The sequence below is a fragment of the Rhyacophila brunnea genome, unplaced genomic scaffold, assembly GCF_057557595.1.
Source record: "Rhyacophila brunnea isolate RB1 unplaced genomic scaffold, BYU_Rbru_1.0 scaffold_1, whole genome shotgun sequence".
Classification (NCBI taxonomy): Eukaryota; Metazoa; Arthropoda; class Insecta; order Trichoptera; family Rhyacophilidae; genus Rhyacophila; species Rhyacophila brunnea.
Window position 1 is genome coordinate 54,810,483 of NW_028232751.1, and position 26,242 is coordinate 54,836,724.

General features: G+C 33.7%; 2 protein-coding genes and 1 long non-coding RNA gene across 7 annotated transcripts in view; 1 reads left to right on the forward strand and 2 right to left on the reverse strand.

Annotated features, from left to right (window-relative positions):
- LOC147079975 (trypsin-like) overlaps positions 1–5,409 on the forward strand; it is a 39,501-nt gene extending 34,092 nt beyond the window's left edge. For 2 of the 5 annotated variants that reach the window (XM_085953104.1, XM_085953011.1), the window contains 2 exons: positions 1,812–1,955; positions 3,557–5,408. In XM_085953104.1, coding sequence (XP_085809230.1) covers positions 1,812–1,955; positions 3,557–3,700 — 288 coding nt within the window. In that variant the 3' untranslated portion in view covers positions 3,701–5,408. Of the gene's footprint in view, positions 1–1,811; positions 1,956–3,556 lie in introns of all 5 variants that reach the window. The other 3 variants (XR_015071394.1, XM_085952943.1, XM_085953193.1) reach the window with 3 other exon arrangements.
- Positions 5,410–10,833: 5,424 nt separating this feature from the next.
- LOC147079976 (uncharacterized) lies at positions 10,834–14,764 on the reverse strand. The gene is made up of 3 exons (XR_015071402.1): positions 14,658–14,764; positions 12,511–12,639; positions 10,834–11,352 (listed from the first exon to the last, which is right to left on the reverse strand). It is a non-coding gene; the product is annotated as an uncharacterized LOC147079976 (long non-coding RNA).
- A 1,891-nt stretch (positions 14,765–16,655) lies between these two features.
- The window catches only part of LOC147079977 (tudor domain-containing 6-like), a 30,307-nt gene continuing 20,720 nt past the window's right edge, over positions 16,656–26,242 (reverse strand). Inside the window, exons 8-12 of the mRNA XM_085946043.1 lie at positions 25,297–25,469; positions 24,311–24,419; positions 20,026–20,176; positions 17,285–17,419; positions 16,656–16,664 (exon numbers count right to left, since the gene is read on the reverse strand). Coding sequence (XP_085802169.1) covers positions 16,656–16,664; positions 17,285–17,419; positions 20,026–20,176; positions 24,311–24,419; positions 25,297–25,469 — 577 coding nt within the window. The remainder of the gene's footprint in view (positions 16,665–17,284; positions 17,420–20,025; positions 20,177–24,310; positions 24,420–25,296; positions 25,470–26,242) is intronic.

Sequence of the window (26,242 nt, forward strand, 5' to 3'; positions counted from 1 at the left end):
GTTTCGTGATGGCGACGGAGGTATTAATTCTTAAATCGTTTAAAGTTGACTAAAAACGTTACGCATTTACTTGAAACATATCAATGAATATGTATAATATTATTGTTACCAATAGAACAATAAACAGAACATTAAATGGACGCATGTTGGATTTATATAACAAATTATATTTCGGTCGGCATGCGTCATTTGCACCCGCAATCCGCGCATCGCCTAGCCACAATATTTTTAGACCATGCCTCAACTGAGGTATAGCCTTAAGGCTGTACTTCAGCTGAGGCATGGTCTAAAACGATCGTGACTACGCGACGCGCAGATTGTGCAAATGATGCGTGACGAACAAAACATAATTTGTCATAAAAATTCAACATGCGTCCATTTAATGTTATGTTTATTGTCATTTAAGTAATAATAATAATACATTCATTGACATGTTTTGTTTTTAGAGTAAATGTGTAACGTTTTTAGTCATCTTTACACGATTTAAGAATTAATTCCTTCGACGCCATCACAAAACAAATTGACGTACTCAGAGGTCGACTATCGATCTCCGAATGGCAACGCGTGCTAAATTACTTCTCACGTATTGCTGAAAATTATTTGCCGTTTCATTGAAGTATGCTCTTAAAATATCAACAAAGTGTCGTTTAAATATGAAATTAGTGTGTTTTCCAAAATGTTTTAAGATAATAATATAAGAGATTTACATATTATCCTATATCAGGGGTAGCGAACCTATGGCACGCGGTTGAAAAGAAAAAATACCTTTAATAATAATGAATGACAGATCGCATTGTATAAAAATAGCAGGAAAATACAATTCAAGAATAAACATTAATTTAAATATGTATATTATAATTGGTTAGGTCGGTCCTTCGACTGTATGCGTCACATATAATATTATCACACTAACCTCATCAGGCGGCGGGGAGTGCCGCGCCGCAAACCTCTAATCTTGATCGATTTACAATGCTTGAAACCACTGTAACGAGAAAATGGCTCATCTGATCGGAGCAATTCTCGTGTCAATGTGTGCAATGAGAACCAAACCAATTAATACATTAACAAACAATAATTTGATTTCGAGCCACAAAAAATGACTTCACCAAATAAGAAACAAAAACTTGGTGAAGCTAGTAGTATTAATTTTTGGCAGTCAGTTTCAAAATTGGTGGACCGAAATGTATGGCGTAATTGAAAAAAGTGATAAAGCTATAATTATGTCTGCTATTTTCTTTGAGTGGTATCTAGAACATCATCATTTTTGAAATAGAATTTTTAAAAACTTTTTTTCCTCGTGAAACAAAGCTCAGCACGTCAGAGAGTTGAAAAATAATATTTGGGAATTTTTGGCACGCGTATATAAAAAGGTTCGCCAACCCTGCCTATACCTTGTGGTAAATAAATAAAATACTAAAGATCTACCATCGTAAGTTGGCAGCCGGTCGAATTTGAAACTAAAATTGTCTATCGAGGATAAATTTGTTACAAATGCCATTTAATTTTACAACATGTTTTTCGAATTATGGATTGCATAATATTTGTACAGAAATCTACTACCAATAAAAAAATATAAATTACCATTTTTTTGTTAGTTATGGTAATATTCTCAATGTCATACTAGCGCCCTCGCTGAAATGCCAATTTATGATGGTAGATCTATAGTACATAATATTATTTCTCACCTCTTTAGACACCTATGAAATACTAACTATACTTACAAAATGTCTTTATAAAATAGTAACAATTATTACTAACAGATGTCACCTTTGATAAAACTGTAATAAATGTATTTTTTATATGTTTGACAGACAGACGGTGTTGTGCAGATATCTTTACAAAAAGTTGATATCGAAATTATCTCTGAGGCATATTGTACAACAATTTACGAAGGAAAAATAATCGATAGCAACATTTGCGCTGGTATCATGGAAGGAGGGAAAGGACAATGCAACGTAAGACAAATATTTGTAACAATTTTCTACTTAGTTCTACCAAAAAAAACTAAACTGTATGTTTGCGGAGAGATAATTGTATTGTATGCATATAACAATCAACTGACTGCGGTCTTATTCTTTTACTAGCAGTGTTTTGTTTCATACTCAGCTGTTGTGATGTAAAATGGAAAATACAATTATTACCTTCTTATAAGGTAAATATGTCTACTAGTAGTTAAAAGCATTATTTAAATATACTTAATTTAATATGAATGAAAATATTCCCACTACTTAGATATAATATATATCGGTACCATATTAGTAAATAAAAAATGCTACTTTAGTAGGTAAGTTAATACAACATATGAAAAAAGATAAATGTAAGTATAAATAGGTACATAGTTCAGGGCTCGAAATGGAACGGAACGCACCGGAGCGCCTTTCCGGCTCGTGAAATTTGTAACATTATCGCTCCGTCTCGTGGAAAACATATGTTGAGCGTCTGAGTTAGATAGGTCATATAATAGAAAATCTGATACACTTATTTTCATGAAATACACATACGATTTGATGACTATGAAAAAAATCTTTAGAAAATTTGTCGAGCGCTCCGGTTCGTAAACTTTTCCATTTCGAGCGCTGACATAGTTACAGTAAAAACAAAACAATGATTCGGTTGGTTGATGATGTGCGTGCGGATGGGGTAGAGAACGTCCCAAAACGTTACTAGATTTTTAATGTTTTTAGCTAAAACACATTGATTCAAAATTAATAAGCATTTACTGATAAAAACGCTTTGTGACGATATCCAGTTTTTCCATCAAGAGTTGTTTGTTTGTTTCCATCTTCCTCCATCGAAAACCCACCGATTTTATAATCCCACGTAACAATGAGACTCCCTCGTTGAAATTTATGTAAATTTTTATTTGTTTATGCAATCTCGCCAGAGTAGGTAAATGTTTTTTTTTCTATAAATGGAGATTGTCGATCTTTCTTCTAATAATACCTTCTTCGAAATCATCTATGTTGATTTTGGTATTAATCGCTTTCCATTTCCTTTTGGGCGAAGAAAAAGCAGACTCTCCCCCCATTTTTTGTAAATTCGCCGCAATTTTTTTCAACAGTACGGGAAATCAGCTTCAGGGCTTCTGCAACCCTTTTCGCTACATTTATCTTATTATTAATGTCTGCGTCTTTGTGAGTATGAGTTCTTTAGATTGGCCAGAAAGTAGTATGCCATGACCTAAATTTGTTTTTTCAACATCTGTAATTAAATAAAAAAAAATACGATAGGTAGGTAGGTACCAACAAGTAAGTTTCAATTTGTATTGTATGTCAAGTTTGTATTTTTGGTTACGATGTACTTTTGAGTAAAAACGAAACATGCTGTCACCTCGAAGGTCGAGGCCATACTAATTACCGTTGCCGCCGATGTGCGCATATTCGTAAAATATTTAAAATAAACCAAAATTCAACCTAGTCTCCTAATATTATTATGTCTGACCATGACGTGTCTATTTATTTTTTACCCCTCTCCAACAGGCGTTGTTTGGCAGTGTACTACTTTATTTTCAAATCATAGGAAATTGATTTTCCAGCTATACTATTTATTATTCCAGGGTGACTCCGGTGGACCACTGTTATTCCAGGGCTTTCAAATTGGGATTGTATCATGGAGTGAAAAGCCGTGCGCCGCAGTGCCATTTCCAGGAGTCTTCTCAAGAGTGTCATCATTTGTGGAATGGATTCATCGTCACATTTAAGAAAAGGCAAAGCATACCTGATAATTAAGTCACCATGATAGTCCTGGTAAAAAACCAAATAACTTAGTATATGGAAGATTTGAAATTAATATCATTCTGTGTTTCATTAGTGTCTATTGACATAATAATATTTATTGTGAATCCGTGATATTCTCACGTGTGCTACTCAGGTCAAAATAGAGATTTTATAGTACCTATAGAGATTATGTCTTGTCTCTGATTATGTTTTAGGAAAATAGTTATAGTCATCTGTTTAATCAAAGATGGTCGAAATAGCGGTTTGCTAAATTTTTCAAACACAGGTTTTGAGATTTTTTTCTTCTAAAGTAGGTACATTCTGCAATAATATTATTTATTCGCATACATATTATTGCTGACGGTACCTATTTCGATAAAATACCCTTGAGACTGAAATGAATACCTTAATACCTTATACGCCAATAAAATTTGATTTTTTATTAATTTATCATGGACACTTCTGAATCGATTATAACCGCTGTATGACAAAACAAATTTTTTGTTTTGTTACGCCAAAGAAGTATAACTTCTAACGCGCGTACACAAGTACACACACCGATTTTTTTGTTTATCTATCTCATGTTTACTTTTTATAATGGTACATATAGCTATTTCGTATTTCACTATGTACTGCACATTGGCCAATAACTTTATTGTAATGCCATATTATTTTTTCTAAATAATTATGTGTAAGGGGTCCTAGATATGTCGTGGTATATTATCGAGCACCGATAGAGACAACTACTCAGTTGGTCAATGCACTCCGTAGAAACATTAAATTTTAATTTGTATTTTTATTATAACTTCATTGATGAACATGTAGTTCATTTTTAATCTAACTGTTGAACTGAATTAATAATTTGTCAAAAATACCTACAACACCTTTTTAAAATAAATAAGTAAGCATAAGGGAGAAGTCGATTGGACCGATCGGTTTCTCTTATATTATAATCTTCATTGAAAGATGGTGAAATGAACAAAAAAAAATATTTTTCAGGCTTCTAATGTGAGCCCAATTCAATTCCTTTTATTACTCATAAACAACGTAACCCTAGTTGTAAGTTAGTATTTAAAGATTTCTTTGTTATTTTTCCATTATTTGTGGTCCTTTGTTACCGATGTCTCATCTTCTCCAGCAACAGCGAAGACAATTTACATATTACATTACCCATCAAGATTAAAATAATGTATGTGTTAAAATCAATGACGTTAATATGGACGAAGCATCTGGAAAAAAAATGACACTCACTTTTTTGTCGGGTCTGCCGAATGACATAATCTGTTCTAACGCCATTACAATAAAGGTGATATTGCTATAAATTCATGATGTTTTTTGTCGGGTTTGCCGAATGGTTCGATTCGAACGGGTTCGCTCAAATGAACATTGACACTAGAAATATTATTCTAACGCCATTACAATAAAGTGATATTGCTATAATATCACGATACGTGATATCACATAATGGAAATTGCGTGATGTCTACCTATACTTGTGCGAATGTCGCTATGCGCGAATTTACTTGCTAGCTACTGTATTGAGTGCATTGTCCATTAATAATGTCATTGGTTACAAATGCAAAAAAAAGAGGTGAGGCTTTACATGTGTAAAAGTGATGTTTCCCTGCATGGAGGCATTTTTTGTTGATAAAATTTTATGATGTTTAAAAAATATTAAACACTTTTCTATTATTTCTGAAAGTTTTATTTAAATATGGGTGGGAATTAATTAAACATTGCAACAATCAAAATTCACAAAAAAAACTTTAACAATTGGAAAGTAGTTTTCACATAATATATTACTTAAATGATTCCACAAATAAATAAATGAAATCACATAAAATAGTTTGTTTCACAAAACAAAAATCATGTATCGCTCATTTTAAAATATAACTAAAGTTAACTGAATTTTGACAACTACACACATTGGTAAAAATATTTTCACCGGTGAATAATATATCGCACAAAAAAAATGGTAGAAATTCACTTATGTCAAAGTAATAATTGTAGTGGCATTACATGGCCCCCACAAGGGGGGGCTGACAGGACTCTAGCCTTGACCCGGCGTGGCGAGTCGACCAGATAAGTGAGATAAACACACAACACAAATTTGCGTTAATAGCAAAAAAGCGCTATTTTCCTTCAATAATGTTATTATTTAAAATTATGTAATTGTACGATATAATTTTTAATTGTATCGATATTCGACAACTCCATAATTCAAATGGATGTTTTAAAATATACAAAAACACTAAATATACACATTAATTTTACCGCGTACACCATTTGGAAAACACTACTGTAGAGCGTCACACTGCCTTTATCCCTAGCGATAGGTAGAGGGGCCCGCCAAAGATCCTAGCCTGGGTGCCCACTTCAGAATGTGGAGCCCATGAGTGGCAATACCATTTAGTGGCAACAATGCTGAATATAAATCGATATGATAATAATGATGATGATCAATAGATTGTGTTTTCGTTTAAAATGTATTGTTTCTCTTTTATTTTAACATAAAAGACCTCTTCAAACTATTCAATTTCTTTGGTAGAATGCCTATGTATAATGGCAGAACCAGGGAACACAGAATTAATGGGAACCGAAATACCTAACGGGTGTGAAGTAACAGGCAACCGATCTCGAGTGTGGAAAAATATGAAATAAACTCACATGTCAAGAATACGTCATTCTAAGCTTGTCCTTCATCTGACAATTAATAATTGCTCACGATTTGTGCACTGATGCTTATTCAATATTACAATATTGACAATAACGTCTGTGACTGATAGACGCCATACGATACGTATTGTTGATGATTCCTAAAATAGCTCCCGAATAACTTTGTTTGGAGTTTTTCCAACAGGATGCCGTGATCGACTCTGTCAAACGCTTTTGAGAAATCATTGTAGGAACAGTCAACCTGATGGCCTCTATCTAGTGCTGACGACACATAATCTACAAATACCATCAGGTTCGTTTCCGTTGATCGGCCAACTTTAAATCCATGCTGCTCATACATTATAAATGACTCAATTTTTGGATAAGTCATGTTATGAATGATCATCTCAAGAATTTTTGCGGGTGCCGAGAGAACAGCCACCGGCCTATAGTTCTCCACTGATGACTCGGTACCACTCTTATGGATTGGAGTAACCTTTGACATCTTCCACAATTCTGGAAAGATACCCGTCTCCATCACAAGATTAAATATTTATGAAAGCGGGCCTTTGACAAAGTCAATACACCCCTTAAAAAAAAATGTTGGGAGATTATCTGGTCCTAAAGATCGAGTGTTCCTTAGTTTTTTAATGAATTTAAACACAATAGCATCATCAATTGGAAGGATATCAGTAGATTGGGCACCGCGTGATGGTTTTCTTGACGTTGAGGAAGTGACCAAAAATCTATTACGATAAAAAACAACCGTGAAAGTCCTAAACATTTTAATGTGTTTCATTTTCGAAGGACACTCAAACATTCAAAGCCCCGCACAACAAAATGTGGTGTATTGAGGTATTGCCTATCTGAATTATATTTATTAATTATTTCATCTGTGGGCAGAACCCATGCCGCGTCGTTTTTTTACAAACATAATTTAAAAATTTTGTGCATTCGTTGGGGTCTGAAAATATGCTCACAGAAAAGATAATTTCTGCGGTTGTAAATGCTTTGCCAATAATTGAGCACAGGCGCAGTGGCACAAACTTACCTCTACATACCTATATTGATGGGAGCCACAAGCTGCCTTACCTAAACTCGCAACTGAATAACATAGGCACCTATTCAATATGCTGTCGTTGTTTCCACTGTCTTCGCTCTAACAACAAGTTTGTGGGACTGTTATCAAATAAAATAGATACGGTAGCTAAATATTTATAATAGCCCAAATGTAAATAAAAAATAAATATGTGTAATATAAGAAACAAGCTGATTTCTTATTTGCCCCTCTCGCATACCCTTTGTTTAGCTTCTGCTCGCAGAGATGTGGTTATAAATGAGTCTTTATTACCTTTTCTGTTTTGTTGTTGACAGCCCCTTCGCGCGTTCTTTTGATGATATACCTACCTACATTCAGAGCACATGTCGGTTCCCGGTGACTTAAATGCTATATTATAATCAATAATGAAAATGTTTCTAAAATATTTGTATTTGACTTTTAAATTGGCAGAAATTGCTAATTTATTATACTCATTCCAAAGTTTCACAATACTTAGATCACAAGACAGGCACAATTTGGTAGACTTATTTCTACAGTAATGGGAATCAATGGGACGCATTGTTTCAATCTCTGTGTTCATTATACAAATAATTATAAGATAAAAAGAACTTTTTATATTTCCTTTTATTGATCAAAATGAAACTGTTAGCTCTATAAATCATAAGTAAAAATAATTACAAGATAAAAAGAACTTCTTATACACCACGTTTTTAAATTCTATTCAATCATACAAACTTGGCCTATGTATTTATTTATTTTTGTACTTGATAGAAATACTGAATAAATATAGAATACTGAAATGTCATTTTAACATTTCATATTGATTTCCATAGTAACGCACGTGTTTATTAAAATTTTCGTTGCTAGGACCCCTTTAGCAACCAACAATAATATTTTTCCATGCAAAACAGAATTAACTGAAAATGAATTCAATTCTAAGAGTATTAAAAGAATGCAGTGTAATCATGTTCTGATATATTCTAAAAGTTTAAATGTCTAGCTAGTCGGGAAGTTAGTTAAAAATCTTCAATCGTTCAATACAAATCTTGGACAAACAAGAATACGGGCTAATAAAAACGTAGTAAAATAACAAGTGATTCACACAAAAACACTTAAAAATGTTTAACGTATGAATGGAATCTACCGACGTCTGCAACAATCTCGAACTTAAACCATTAAAACTATTTGTTATGAGTGTTATAACTATAAAGATAGTGCAATAACAGTAACATATAAGTTAACAAGTATTCAGCTGTAGGATACAACCGTATATCGTCGTTGAAACTAGAAAATTGTGTAACTCCAAAAACACTACTTTACAGGAGAGACAAAAAACATTATGGTTTCCTATACAAATGTATGGTTTTGGAGTGAAATCATCCATGATTTAACAATGATACAATTTTTCTGGAATTACAAAATTTGCAAGACGGATAGATATTATCAACGGCCACTAGATGGCATTCAAAGTCAATTTTCGATTAAAACGGAGTTACACAATTTTCTAGTTTCAACGACGATATACAATACAAATTTATTATTATTAAGTCATTACGTCTTGTTTTGTAAGAACAAGATGAATATGGCAGATTCTGGAACTGTATCATCTTAACGCTTCACAACTTGTATATAATAAAACGGTTTTCGGAAATGGACGATCAAATAACGGTTTTTGGAACCATGATTGTCAAGCATACGACGGATTTCGGAACTGGATACGTTTTTGAACAGTACAAATGGAGGTAAATAGCAGTTTAAGGAATGATATAAATATATGGATCGATTCTTCGGAAGCAACACATTCGATTTTGATCATATGATTTTTTCAAAAAAATGTAAATAACGATTTTTGGAACCGGGCGCCTCATCTCTGTGAGCTTAACGTAGTATAGTATATAATATCGTCACCGTTCAGGCAAAAGTCACCAACCCTGAAAATGGCAGTTTTGAGTTGAGTATGTCACCCGAAGCGTAAAATTATGTTCTTTAAGATGCAAAACTCACCACGGTACATTAGTTAGTAAAATTTTGCTTAAATCCGAATTATTTGTTTTTCACTAAATGACTTTCGATAAAATCTTAACAAGCAAAAGTCATTATAGGTGAATAGACATTATTGACTATATAAAAAAATAAATCCTTCGTTATAAATATACAAGCAAAAGTCACTATACTATGGATGGTGAGTTTTACTGATCATTCTTTTGGCTAACATTGTTCAGATTATTAACAAGCAAAAGTCACCAAACCATAATTGAGCTACCTTGCCTCCTTCAAAACCTTCCAGATGTTTTAATTACCATCAAAAAGTAAAATTACATTAAAGAAATTATTAAGAAGACATGAGAAAATAATTTAATGTAGATAAAACCTTAAAAACATTAAAATCTGATTTTTCCTGCATTTTCAAAATTTCAAATTGCGATATCTCAAAACTATGTTTTTAGGGTTGGTGACTTTTGCCTGAACGGTGACGATATGTAGGCTACATCTATCAGATTTTCTTCAATTTCAGATATACGTCAGTGTTTATAATCAGGTGCTTACTTAAACTATTTTTTTTATTCAATAATTAACACAAGATTTGAGAATGTAGCATTCGTAGTTCGGCGTCACCGATATTTTTTCTAATATATTATAATGTTTAGGAGGTGTTCTGAATTACTGCTTTCATTGATCAGTACTGGTACTAAAACATACATATTATTACAATATGTACAAAGTAGCTATTAATTACTGTTTGTGAAAGGACAGAATGTATAATAATGTCAAACTCGGTGGCTACATACATAAACGAGTTGTTTTCATTAAAACTCTATTTACACAAATTTCACTAAAAGCTTGAGGGGAGAATTATTAAAAGACAAATAATGGTTTTATGATATAATATAGCAATTTATTATAATAATAGTAATATTAATATTAACGTACTGTAATTAAATAATAATCAACTGTAACAGTAATTACACAATATAAGACTATTAATTTCAAAGTCAGTTTGCAGTTAACTTAATTTAAAAAAAAACTATTCAATGAATATACACGACATTGCAATCAACCTCCCGTTTAATTCTATTTTATTAAAAAACGGAGTAGGATATTCTATGAATATACCATATGATGGAAAAATACTTCAGAAACTAGAAAAATATCAAAAAAACAAAGAGTCACTGACTTTGAAACTAATAGCCTCGCCTCATATTACCGTTTTTGAATATGGAACAATCATCATTCACTATAGTGCAGGAGCCCATAGACTTTTCGTATACATAATATGCGGAACGCATTCCGACAATTGGAATATGTTCTAGGGATCACCAAGATATATAATGTCGACGTTGCCAGGCGATATTAGTGGTCCATTTTTATTGAGGTTTTAATTTTTTTCTTATAACCCACCAAATATGGCGTGGTACAATAATTGCATTTTCAATCAATCCCTGATTCGGTCTTGGTTTTATTGAAGAACTCAGAACAATTTTTGGTGGGTTATAAGAAAAAAACTAAAACCTCAATAAAAAAAAATTTACCACTAATATCGCCTGGCAACGTCGACATTATATATCTTGATGATCCCTAGAACTTATTCCAATTGTCAGAATGCGTTCCGCATATTATGTATACGAAAAGTCTATGGGATCCTGCACTACTACAAACATTTTACCACATTGCATTTGAAATATAAAGGAATATAAAGGAATCCTGACAATAGAGGGCCTTGCTTACATAATATATCCCCAAAGTCAACTCCAACAAAAGCGACAACAAATTACTTAGCACAATACAATTTTTTAGCACAATACAAAATCTGTCCTTGTGTCAGAGACTTGCGCGTCCTGTATTTGGAAAAAATCTTGTTGACATCTTCACTGATCTGAATCTAGTCTTAGCCCTGGAATAAGAGTGGTCCACCGGAGTCACCCTGGAATAATAAATAGTATAGCTGGAAAATCAATTTCCTATGATTTGAAAATAAAGTAGTACACTGCCAAACAAAGCCTGTTGGAGAGGGGTAAAAATGGATAGACACGTCATGGTCACTCACAATATTATGAGACTAGGTTGAATTTTGGTTCATTTTAAGTATTTTACGAATACGCGCACATCGGCTGCCAGGTAATTAGTACGGCTTCGACCTTCGAGGTGACAGCATGTTTCGTTTTTATTCAAAAGTACACGGTGACCAAAAATACATTGGGCTTTTACCTGGAAATCGTCCATTGACCACTTACGGGAAATATAAATTAACTATAAATCCTTGTTTTGGTTACATGTAAATTGTACGTAAAACATTTTACTGTAGCACAGTTCGCCGTGAGCTTTCAAATTAGAAAGAGAAGACCGTATACTATACGGTCTCCAATTTTATTAGATTCAATATGAATATTAATTCAATTTTTTAGCTGATTTTGGCAAAATTCATGAATTCAAGAATGAAAACCTAACCTAACCTAACAAATAATCCAGTATATCGGCCATTTTCAAAATTCGTTTGCTGCTGGCTTCCTGTAAAGTGTAAATCGACAAGAACCGTGTTTTATTTAGACATGAATTTTATGTCAGTACTATACGACCTAAAGAGGTTGGACGGTCTTTAACATATGGCCATATATTTCCGAGACAATATTTCATGGTGAAGTGTGATACGGCGAACTGCATACGTACAAGTGAATGGATCGTGACCGAGTGGAAGAAAATTAGTCCAGTGTTTATTAAAAAAGGTTTAAGAAATGTAGTAAGTAGTATTGATAATAATCTGTATAGTAGGATGACATTTTATGGGAACAAGAATATTTTTTTTCTGACCATGTCCAATCCTAATATGATCAGAATGGAGGTTTGTATTAACAGATTTAGTTTTTACGAGAAATGTATATCAGCCACTTGCTCAACCTATTGGATCCATACTCTGATTCATGCACAAATTGAAAAACAATATGTGTACTTGCCAGACCCAGGATTCGAACCAGGGACCCACGACACTAGAAGAATATAACATGATAATACATAGAGTAATAATTCAAGCGATACTAATGAGACTGAGTATTTCGGTCAATACAGTATTTTGATAATTACTCACCTATTGGTGACTGCAAGTCGTAAGGATCATCAAAATTAATATATTAGTGCTGCCAAGTGTTCTCGAACAATTCCAATGTTAAAATATATACCGTCACTCATAAGGTATACTCCAAGAGACTGGTCATCCCTAAAAAAGGTGAAAAAGTGAGTTATCTCGTACAACTTTAACGTACAATTATTAACCACTGTCAATTGGTTTGCATAATCTAAAAACCCTTTAAATGCCGGGAGTATTAGAATGACGGTACACGGCGGGCCACGAATTTCTATGAAAAAATAAAACCTTAGAAATATATTGAAAGTAGACATGAAAACCGGTTAAGAATGTCACCATAATTACTAGAGATGGGAGTACATTGTGTATAATATATTTAAAACAACTGCCGGGGCTAATGTAGTGAGTGTAAAGTGCAGCATGTATACACGCTCATTTTCTACGGCCGGACTTGCAAGTACAGATTTGTAGAGCGCGTAAACGCACTTATGGCATACATCCGGTTAAGTACACTGACATCTGTTTGTATAATTATGAAATATTAAGCTACAAATTATCGGTATTACAGCGATTGTAGTTAAGAGCTTGCCCCACATTCAACGTATCGTTAAAATCTGCGGCCTGTCAAATACTGCCATAGTAATATCATGAGGCATAGAAAAGATCAAGGCCAAACTTGAGAACCTACGTGATCTGGAATCCTCCGTGGTGACTAAAACGTACCCTGTCAAATACACAATATAATATGGTTTCTTAAAACACTAATTTTTGTGTACTAAATTTAAAATGATCACAATTAATCTCTTGCTGGGATAATCAATATTCATTAATGCTTCACTCACGAGAGCAAGCGTAAATCACATTTTTGTAATTTTACTTATTACAGTCACAAAGAAAAAAATTAATGCGCATAGCATCACTATGCGTCACCACGGATACTGGCGAAAATAATATGCACCTAATGATTCTATCATCATCATCAGGGGCGCGACAACCCGGTGTGGGTCCTGGCCTCCTCCAACAGCTCCCTCCACCTGTCCCTATCCAGTGTGGCCGCTTTCCAATTTGGTACCCCCAGAATACCCCCTATTGATTCTATACCATTTCTATACTCAATAGTAAATAGTTTCAGAACATTGTAATAATTTATATATAATTTTTCTTTTTTTGAAATGAATAAAAAACAAAATTTCTATATATATATATCTATATAATATAATTATGTAAAACATATTTTTTTTTTATTATAAAATATCTGAATATGAAACAAATATACTGTAGATATTGTTACCAGACGAAAAAAAGACCCCAGCGCGACAATTTCAAATTCCAAATCCACAATTTAATCAAAGTGAGGAGGGCCCCGACCGAAAGTTTGGTTCTTCTGCCGTGCGAGATGGTGTCCTGGCTTGACCGATAACTTCTAAGAAAGACCCCTCCAGCCGAGGCGCGTCCAAAAATTTACAGTTCACAGCCGTGACAAATAACCCGCCGGCACCCCGCGCGTACCGCACCTTCCGAGCAAAAAAGTGCACCGATCCCCAAAATCTGTGATTTTAGATAATTGTAAGACAGTACCTATTCTCCCGCCAAAGTGGAAGCTGGCATCTAGGGCGGCACCATTGGTGCGGCCCGGATTCTTTACGATGTAAACTGTAAAGTCGCGCTCGTTTCATTATTATAAATCAGTGAATCCCTTTTGTGTAATCGGCTCAATAATAATCCCTATAACCACCTCAAAACCACGCGTCGCGTCCTCGATAAAACGCTTTCGCGTCAATTTGGCTTATGTGTCCAAACACGTGCTCCCATATAATGACTAAATCTAAGACTCCTGTGTAAGTGTAATTAATGATGTAATCCAACCGATGTCTGAAAAATTAATGTAATTAAACGTCCCTGCGCAGGGAAATTGTTAAATCGAAAAGATGTGTTTTAAATAAATTAAGCCCCATGATGTCACACTCCCAATCGAAGCGATGCTCAAGAAGAATCTGCCAGTCCACATGTGAGTTCCACCATTCTTCTCGGTATCAATATCTACAAATATTCATAAAATTTTGTTTTACATTAAGAATAAAATATAATTATTGCCGAACTGATTGCATCAATATAAAAATTACAAATAATTAGTGTATGACCATCCTTACATTGAGGCGACAGTTATGCTGCCAATTTTATTTTCGGCTCGACGCATGAAGATCTTGCTTTCTAGGGGCCACTTCTCTGTTACAGTCAATGCCGGCGGTTGTACCTGTTTGTTTAAATTCGATGTACAGTGTGTTAACATAATATATTCCATATTTTGGCAAAAAGACGTGATTCTTGTATAGCGATATAGCCATAAAAAAGATATAATAAATTTACTCAACTCTAATAATTTTCACTAATTCATACCATTAAGTAAGATAAAAATGTTTAATTTATCATTATATATATCTATCTATATGTACATTATGCACAATGCATTTATATTGTTCTTTTTTTTGGTGCTGTCTTCTATCGAAGGTTGGCTACCAAAGGTTCAAATACATTATCATCAAGTTATGTGCAGTCACGTGATATGTATCACAGTAAGCTGCCACTATAGAAAAAAAGTGTGTAATGTCAATTTTCTTTGCATTTTCTTGGTGCTCCAACCCATAGCACATTTTGAACTCAATTAGCAAAATTTGCCAAAATCAACAACGAGGTTACCTCACGTGTACCGCGCTCCATCGACACCCATATGACTGACTCAAAGAACGTTGATTTATCATTTTCTAAATGCCTATGCACTTTCGACTCATGCCAAAATCGTGTGTTCTTTAATTTTAGTGGTTTTCTATTAAGTTACTATCTATTATCTATGGTCTACAGGTTGGGTTCTGTTCAAAATATTATCTATCGATGCGATATCGCAAGTAATTTGAATGTACGCACACGTAAAAACTGTTAAAATTAATTGAAATTAGCATGAACAATGAATAATAATTCAAAATACTAATACATTAGAGTTGACACTCTCCATCATTGAATTTATAGATATAGTGATCATTTAAAATATTCTGCGGGATGGCAAAACCATAGACTAAATTTGTCACCGTATCAGCCATATGACAGTATGTGACGTGATCATAATATAATTGTAGCTTAACTAACCGACTTGCAGCACGACTAAATGTACTGGACCATTCGAATTAGATCCCCAACGCCTTGGAGATTGAGCCACTCACGGAAGCTGCGCACACGAGACAATCGCCCACCTACCCTTCTGTTGCCCTATATCTTTGCATGCATTAGGGTAAATCATACTTCGCATTGCAGAAAATATAATAGCTATAAATTCTCTTGTCTTAAAACCTCCTCATTGGTAATGTCACCAGCGCAGGATTTATTCATGGTATGGGCTTTATTTATAATTTTACCATCAATTTACTATGCTCATTGAATAAGCTAAGGGTTATTATATTACATATAAACACAATAATCCCATTTCATTAGGTATTCCACTATGAGGGAAGTCCTGTAGCGGCACTTTTTCAACCAGTCTATCGAAAGCCTCGGGAGAGAGCACACGCACATTACGCAGTCACGCACAACTAAATTAACATCTTTATACAATCGACTGAAATAAATCTAATATCAAAAGTGCCCTCACATGTTGCACTAATCATCCATCAACACAAATTCCAGATAATGCTAATACAGTCGAACTCGGTTATTACGATCTCGGACATAACAAGATCTCGGATGTAATGAGGAAACATTCGTTGACATTTTAGTCATCAAAAATTTTCTTAAAACTGTTCGATGTTAAATGTGTCGATCATTTAAAAACATTTCGACCCTAAGCAATAAAATCCGATCGGACAGAATGCCGCCGGGGTCGGATTACATCTATGACACTAGTTAAGTGTCTAACCTACCTAATTGGTGTTTTCGCCGACAATAATGAAAAAGTATCCACTACAGTATAACACTACAGTATAAATAAAGTTTTATGAATATAAATTAACAGTGTAGAATGTTATAATAGTTATAAGAATGAATAACTTCAACAAACGCGCAAAATAATCATCATAATAAATTGTGTTGCAACTTCCATCACACGCCAAATGCGTTACATCCGCGCGTGCAACTTTGTCACACGCTAAAAATACACTGATCTAAAAGATCTAAAAAGAAGTATAACTTCAATAATACATACATAATTATAGCCTCAAATCTTGATACACGATCTTTACAATAAAAAATAAATATACACTACAATATAAATAAAGTTTTATGAATATAAGTTAACAGTGTAGAATGTTATAATAGTTATAAGAATGAATAATTTCAAGAAACGCGCCAAATAATCATGATAAATAATTGTGTTGCAACTTCTGTCATACGCAAAATCCGTTACATCGGCGCGCGCAACCTTGTCACACGCCAAAAATACACTCTGATCTCTTTTCCCAAATGCGCCAAAAGAAGTATAACTTCAATAAAATTTACATAAATATAGCCTATAAAAAAACTAAAAAGTCTGTTCTTTTGCTGTGTCTCTGCGAGAGATGCGCCAAAAGTCTTGCCAATCACACCTTGGCTACTGTGATGGCGGCATAGTAAGAGCCTACATGTGGAATTCTTACACAACAATGAGCAGTCTCACCAAGAAAGGCTTTTATTGCCTTTTTGCTAAAACAGGCTCGATATTATATAAACCTCAAAACTATAATAATTATTTCATTTCATCCCATTTTATGATATTATGGTGGAAGAAAATAGTGATATAAAAATTAACATTTACCTGATATAGGTGACAAGCATATGCTTGAGGTTCCAAGTCGTAGAACTGCTTATTTAAGAATTTTATTTTGCTGAAATGCATCCGGATATTGCAGCCCACATCAATAAGGAACATTTCAATATAGTCTGGTCCACCCTGTAAATAGAACAAATCAATCATACTCATGATTATTTGTGATAAATTCGAATTACGAACAACAAAAGTTTCGAATTACGAATTTTATACTCTCGTTATACCCAATATTAACAGTACCTAATTATTATAACCCAGACAAACGCGAATGTAATTTTCGGTACTCATAGTATAACGAAACACGTGTCGTAGACACAATATCTATATGCGGTGAACACCGAGTGATAACCCATTTTATAAATTATGAACTCGTTGCATAGTTGACAATATAGCAAAACAATAAATAACATGACAACGCAATCGCTATTCACGATCGAAAGTGCAGTCATTTTTAAAATACCAATTTTCCATGTATTTTTTCAATTGACTGCACAATATATTGTAATAAAAAACTTAAGATTATTTAATGGTTGCTTTCTGTGGTTTATTTGAATAAATCCACGCACCACGGATACAGTCACTCGCATTTTTCTTAATTTATTATTTATAAGGCAAGACATTCTCTGTGTTCATTATTAACAAATCTAATCTATACATACTAAATGCATGCAAATTATTCATTTTGATTAGCATTTGCATATAATTCACACTCAATAAAATTTTGGCGTATCCGAAATGATATTGGAGAAATCCACGACATCGGTTACTTATTGAAGTAATGGGTATCTACTTTGATTTAATAAACAAAAACCGATTGCCAAATTAGCTTGATTTAGAAGAGCGCTAATGAGTAGGTATTAAAAAGGCCAATAGTTAAAATTTGTCACAATTAGTATGTAACCTTGTAGCATAGAGGTAATGCACGGACGCGCTGTAAACCCAGGAGATGTAGGGTTTGATTCCCTGCCGGGGTGGGTATCTTACTTTTTTCAAAAAGATTTTTTCTATTGGTTCTAACGTATTTTCTCAGAAGTGTTTTTCAAAATTATGTATGTTGAATAAACCACATATTTATATTTCTTCATATGTTATATGCACGTAAATCAGCTACATAATGTGTATACCCACGTATCTATATAAGTATGACATAACATAAGGCCCTTCTAATAAGTGCTGTGTAAATAGTGTAACTCCGAGGATTGTAGAGGACGAAGATTTAAGGGTCCTGTAGAATGGAGCCATTGTTTTTGTTTAAGTTTGTGCGAGAGAGAGTCTTAGGTGAATTAATTTTGTATTTATATGTCAGCATATGATATTTAGAATACAGTAATTAGGTTGACAAGTGGTCCGCGCAGACTCGTTTATTTATTTGAAATACAGAATTAAACATGGGTGGTAAGTTCTGACTATTATAGCCAACATTTAGCTCTAAGAAGTATTCGATTGTTGTGAGATATTCAACGTCAAAGGGAAGTTGATTAACCTTGGGCACAGCTTGGACTGCACTTTTCATTTCACTATCACGTGGTTGGGGTTACAAATTATGTATTATTAACACCGTAACACTAGGTATACGTTCGTAAGGAACGAATAATTCATCGTCTTAACTGATTGGCATGCCGTTATATAAAAATGCAAGAACTATATACATTGTATAGCATAGACCATGCTGCACGGTGGGCGAGTAGCCTTCACAGATCGATGGGGAATTTCAAACTGATTTTAGAGTATTCAAAAACTAACATAACGCAAGGGTAGGAAAATGTAGGAAGATGCGGGAGAGAGCGAGAGACTGCCCTTCTTTACTGTTCTTTCAAAAAATTTGGCGCGTAGCATTGTTTGGTGTTTGCTACCCAAATGCTTCAGGTATAATTATTATTGAAGATATATCGCAACTTGTCGTGTTCGCTTACCTTTGTAATTTGTATTTTCGGGGTTAAACGTTGTGACTTTATGATATAGCTGATGTTTTGTAAAAAAATATTTGGTTATTTTAGGTTTCACAATGAGAAATTGGGGCATTCTGTATGGAGGAGTAGATTTGGTGTTAATAGTAATCACAGATTTCATGGTCGGTTGATGCTGCTGGACTGTCAATAAGTTTCAATTAAAAATTGTGTAAACATTCAATCAGTGACTAAGCTTCTGCAGAATCAAGATTGACATTGAAATCGCCACTCATAAGCATAGGAATTTTATCTAAAATAAATCATTTAAGTAAACAAAAATGAAATCACAAATTTTAACTAAACACAGTAATAATATTATTATAATGAAAAATATGCTAACATCAGGCTGATTTTCCAGTCACGCTGACTGTCGGCGCTGACGACGATGTGTAGCTGCTCAGCTCAGACTCGTCATAGTCTCGTGCGGATCGCCACAAAGTACTGTTGGCAAAATGCTTTTCAAAATTGTTGCCGTGTATTATTTATGGAAAAAAACGACAACGGCTCATTTTGACTGTACTCATCGTAACGAACGCTCAACGTGACACAGCAACGCTCATTGGCAATGAAGCAGTGAAGGTGCGTTGGCATAGAAGGCCGACGCGCATTGCGTACAGTCAGCATAGACGCTACTCAGCGCTAAGCAATCAGCTTGATTAGGAAACACAGGAAAAACATATTCGTCCATTTCCATTATATACACTTACACCAATTTTCACTTAAAATAATATACGATATTGTTAATCAATTAAAAATAAATTTGTTAGGAACTGCACTCACATTTAGTGGATTAGAAATGATCCCCCGCATCCATACATCGTTGACATAACATGCATAGTAACTGCCTTCACAATCGAGTACCTCTCTCTTTGATAAATAGTTTCTGTTGTCCGTGGTGCAAACGGTCTCCAAATTTTTTATCATTGATAACCTAAAAAATGAGAGAAATTTAATTAAATGTACAGGATATTCACCATCACTTTATATTTTGTTTACATTTCATTGCCGTTGTTGTATTCCATAAAAAAATTGGTGACCAGCACATTATAATACGTCTTCCTGTCCCAAGCAATTTACAGAAATTTCTTACTGACATGTTGCTTATTTTAGCACATTTTAACAAATTACTAAGATAATAATTGCAAGATAAAAAGAACTTTTTATATGCCACATTTCTAAATTTTTTGTTGAATCATATAAACTTGACAATTCTATGTATTGCACGTTGCGTCTTTAAGTGACAAGCTTAATGCATATTATGAAAGGCACGTAAATATAAAAATAGCAAATTCTTTAACATGTGTTTAAGTTTATCCCATATTTCTCCACACCCAAGAATCATACCTTCTTACAACAACACCCAGAATATAACGCACTACCCATTATTTTGATGTTCCTTGTTTGCTGCATTATTCAGGAGTGGATAAAATGAATGAATCACTGGTATACCTTATTTAATTGGCTGTTAACTCGAACTATTTCAAATTTTAAATAACACTCAAATCCGTGTTATTAAGGCAAAGCAGAGGGCTACTGTAGTTCTACTAGAGACATCTAGCTACAAAATATGAAGCACACATCTTACTGACAATTTACATTTCAGTCTTTTAATTCTGGAGATATATTCCAACTATGCAACTCTATAAATCCATGACACCCAATAACACTGTTTTGTTATATTTCCGACATCCGAGATAGCCCCAATGTGTTACGGATGTAGTCTGTCCACAAAACGGTGGATATCTAAAAAGCAAATCTTTGTACCTGTGTTCCACCCTTCGTTCAAACTCGTGCGTGCTCTGTTTGACGTTGCCATAATGAATGACAGCTCAACAGGTTATCTGATTAAGTGCCCGGTGAGATCCATGTTAAAAATGTTATTTTTAACGTTTCATACTCAACACATAGAATACATAATGGAATTTTTATAACAATTTTTTGTGATTTCTCTGAGTTATGTTGGAATAGACCAGGGTTGGCAAACCTTTTTACGTATGCGTGCCAAAATTTCCCAAATATTATTTTTCGACTGTCTGTCGTGCCGAGCAGTTTGCCGTGGAGAAAAAATAGTTTTTCAGAATTCTATTAAAAAATGATTATATTCTAGATATCAATCACAAAACATAGCATACATAATATAGCGTTAGCACGTTTTTCAATTACGCCATAAATTTCGGTCCACCAATTTTCAAACTGTCAGAAGTACCTACCAATACAAGCTCCACCAAGTTTTTGTTTCTTATTTGGTACAGCCATTTTTGTGGGTAGAAATGAAATTGTTTGTAACTGTATTACTTAGTTTGGTTATTTACACACTCGGTACACACAAATTGACACCAGAATTACTCCGATCAGATCAGGCATTCTCTCGTTACAGTGATCTCAAGCATTGTAAATCGATCAAAATCTGATATTCGTGGCGCTGCCTGATGAGGTTAGTGCGATAATATGTATGTGAAGTATAAAGCTTAAGGACATATGCAATCATATTTACATTAAACGTAATGCTTATTCTGGGAGAGTATTTGCCTGCTATTCTTTATACAATGCGATTTATCATTTATTATCACTAGCTGTGACAGACTGGCTCTCGCCAGTCTGTCTCGCTAGGTCTTGCAGACAGCTTGGCGTCCTAATGACATGATGTTGGATTTTAATAAAATTGTGAAATATGCAGAGACGGTGCCGTTTGACATGTCGCTGATTTGTCACTTTTGCAATTTGCAAGTCATTACTGTCGATATAAATTTGGCGTCATATGCATAATTCTGGATTTTGGCCTTCAGGATGTCATCTGACACCATCCCAGGCTGCTAGACCTAGCAGAATAGCTGACAATTTGATTGCAATTCAATATAATGTAAATACTAATCTCGCGCATATCCCTTTGAGGTAATAGAAGAGGGTTAACCATATAAAAAATAAATTTAAACAATTAAATTATTTTGTTTCAATGTCTAAAAAAATGCTTGCAGCCATAGAATAATATTTAAAAAATCAAAATTTGAATTAAAATTTATGATAATATATGTTAATAATTAATGATAATATAATGCTTCCCGCTGCGGGACGTTCATATCGAAACAAATGTTTATAAAAGAGGAAACACATAGATCTGAGAGGAAGTAATTAGGATGGAAAGGCTTCGTCTAGCAGTGTATTGATCCAAACTGATTATGATAATGGCATTATAAATAGGTAGATTATGTAATATGGCAATTGTTCATAGGACCAAAAAGAGTGGAATTAGCTTAGAGTGGCCTTCATCTAGCAGTGGATTGATCTGGTCTAATGATGATAACGATGAAATGAAAATATTATATTAAAATATTTGATAAATGCTGCAATGTATATATAAAATAGGAATGGAATTAGTTTTGAGAGGCCTTCATCGAGCAGTGGATTGATCCTGGTTCATTATGATAATGACGATATAAATGGGTAGTTATTAATAGCATCAATTTTGACAGATATTATAGCAGTTCATATGACCTAGAGGATTATTGATTTATAACCTTCATCCAGTAGTGAAATCCTAATAAGCATAGTGACACATATTAATTATTCTATATAACCACGCGAGTGGAAATAATGGATAATACGACGTAGACGACTCATAGTGTGATTAGGATATGAAATTCACTATTTTATTTGCTTATACGCACGCATGCATTTTACTTATATTATATAATAAAATATTTACAATATAAAATAAAATAATATAAACGTTGTGTAATTGTTACCTATAGTAAATGTAATTTTTAATAATTTACCTCCCTAAAAATAATTATGTTTACGTTGTCTTTGAATATAAAAGTTCTAATAAAAGTATTTTAGTCTATGGTTGTTATTGTGACAGCCAATGACATGTGACAGCTGATTACGGATCAGATAAATTTCGAAAAATGCAATTAATAAGATTCTGCTAGTCAAAGCAATTATCATGTCAACATTATCCACATTTTGAAGGAGATTCTCAGAAAATTGTGCAGGAGAAAGCCTTGCAAATCACATACGCGGTGTTACAAAATGTCTATTAAAACTTTAATTTAAACAAATATCGAGCTTTCTATGAATGCACATACGTGGAGACTTATATTTTGAATCGAATGGCGTCAACACGTCATACATTTGGGTAAAATGGTCGCTAACGCGGTATTACATGCCGAGCCACGATATTATATTATTTTTGAATTTGTGTTTGGAGTCACAGTATGGACCTAATAGGTTAAGCGAGTGGCTAACATCCATTTATCGTAAAAACAAAAAAATCTGTTAATACAAACTCCACTCCAATCGGAAATAGTCAAAAAAATATAGGTAGCGTATTAGTATCGTACTGGTGTGACCGTAGATAACATACCTGTGACTATAGACTCTGGCGGATGATAATGTAGATTCCTGTAAAGTAAAACCTAACAATTCGAATCCATAAACGAAAAAACAAAAAAATATGAAAGATTGTATGTAGGTAGTTCAATGCAAAATTACATAATAAATAACATTCTCATAAACAGAGCAGAATGTTGTAAATTAAATAATAATGATTACTGCAGTCAGATCATCGATAGATATCTACCTACCTCATTTGTGCGAATGTATTTTACCCTAAAACGCAACAAAATTTATCAAATTCTATACTTTTTTACTTGAATAAAGAACATTTCTCTACTGCATTTTTCATTTAAACCTATTGGACATGACGAATAAGGCACACAATCGTTCGCAAAAGCGGGCACAGCTGTAGGATAATAATATATAGGAGATTATTATTATCGGTATATTTTTCTCTTCAAAATAAAACATTCATGTGCCATAGGTTCGCCACCACTGAAATAAACCCTGCAAGGGTTTTTATTTTATTGGTTGTCATGCAAAATTGGATCGATTGGCATATTGAGTGGATAATTAGTAGGCACATTGTTACATCTGTATCAAAATCACATTACAATCAAAATTAAATCAAAACAACATCCTTATGAACTATCAACAATAAACTCCCCCATATAATTAGTCCGTAATACAGGTGACCGTATACATGGCATAGTGTTTTAAAATGTCTTACATTTTATGATGATTCTTTTTTAATGCAATGTAAAACTTCGACGGGCTGTCCACATACAGGATTACGCAATCATAGGCTTCTCCTATCTTACAGGTGAATTTCGGCATAACTAAAAAAATATAAAGAAATCATTTTAAACTAAACTCATCACAGCATAGTAAGTATTGAATGATATGTCAAACATTAGCATGTGGCGCCCTCACAAAACGGACAACTTATACTGGTGGATGTATTGTAAATTTTTACATTATTAGTGATTGCAGTGTTAGTCTAATTGGTAAAGCACACTGCCCAGGCTGCGATTGGTGTTCAAGTCCCATACAGATATTTTCCCAATAAAAAATTCTAATGAATATGTATTATGTTTCTGAGGTTGTTCTAAAAGATATTGTATTTAAATCGTGTAATATTTGTTCATTGGAAAAATAGTCATTCACGGTCATGACACGGTGAACAATCACTCAAAAAAAAATAATTTGCAAGTAATTTAGCTTTTTATTTATTTAATTAAGCAAAATGTCAAAACAAATCGCTATTTTCTTTATGTACAAAACCATGCTATCAATGCAGAGGATATTGATTTTTATACAGTTACCAGTAGAAAAAATTGTTTTGGAATCACCATTCAATGATAATGAAATAATACAAAATAGTTCATTATATGAAACAGTCAAAATTCATTGAGAAAAGTTTTTTTATTATTAAACATGTCGTCGCTGTAGGATTGGTTTGTCGAATAGACCAAAAGTCAAATGTTCAGGAGACGAAAAACAAATATCATTATCCTATATTTAAATACAAAGAGGCATTTAAATTGTCGGTTTTACAGTATAAGAGTGCTGTTTTCATTACAAAGCAATTTAAAGAAAATGATAGTTCTGGTCCATTTAGATACAAAAAATTATTTTGCATTGAAAGGTCGATTTCGACAAAAACGGATATTCGACAAACCAATTCCATAGCGACGATGTGTTTATTGTACATACTATATGGTTCCGATTGGTTACGTGTCGCTTTACTGCATTCTCCGGTCATTTCTATAGTCATGTGTTCATCCCGGTCACAGATCTCCTTCATAACGGCCAGATCATGCTTGAGCAGTTGAACATTGACTGATGTAAAATCAATTAGTAATAATACTTCATAAGAGTCCTTCTCACTGAAATAAACATGAATCAATTATTCACACTTGTTACGTTATCAGGGGCATTCTTGCAATACAACCTATCTACAAAATTACTACCTTCACAGACAGGAGAGCCAAAAAACTGAATGAAGCATGTATTAAAGTTAAACTTCTTTATGAGCGGTGCACAATGACATTAATATGGACAAAGCATCTGGAAAAAAAAATGACGCTCACTTTTTTGTCGGGTCTGCCGAATGGCATGATCTGTTCTAACGCCATTACAATAAAGGTGATATTGCTATAAATTCCCGATGCGTGATATCGCATAATGGATATTGCGTGACGTCTACCTATGCACGTGCGAATGTCGCTATGAGCGAGTTTACTTGCTAGCTACTGTACTGAGTGCGTTATCCATTAATAATGTCATTGGTGGTGCACCAAATTTCCATGTAGAGTGAATCCCAATGATCAGTGATAAAAAAATCGGTGTGTGTACTTATGTACACGCGTTAGAAGCTATACTTCTTTGGTGTAACAAAACAAAATATTACTGCAGAATGTACCTACTTTAAGAACAAGAAAATCTCAAAATCTCTGTTTGAAAAATTTAGCAAACCGCTATTTCGACCATCTTTGCTTAAACACGGTTCTTGTCGGTTTACAGGAAGTCAGCGGCAAAAAAAATTTGAAAATAGCCGATATACTGCATTATTTGTTAGGTTAGGTTTTCATTCTTGAATTTTGCCAAAATCAGCTATGAAAATTAAATTAGTGTTCATATTAAATCAAATAAAATTGAT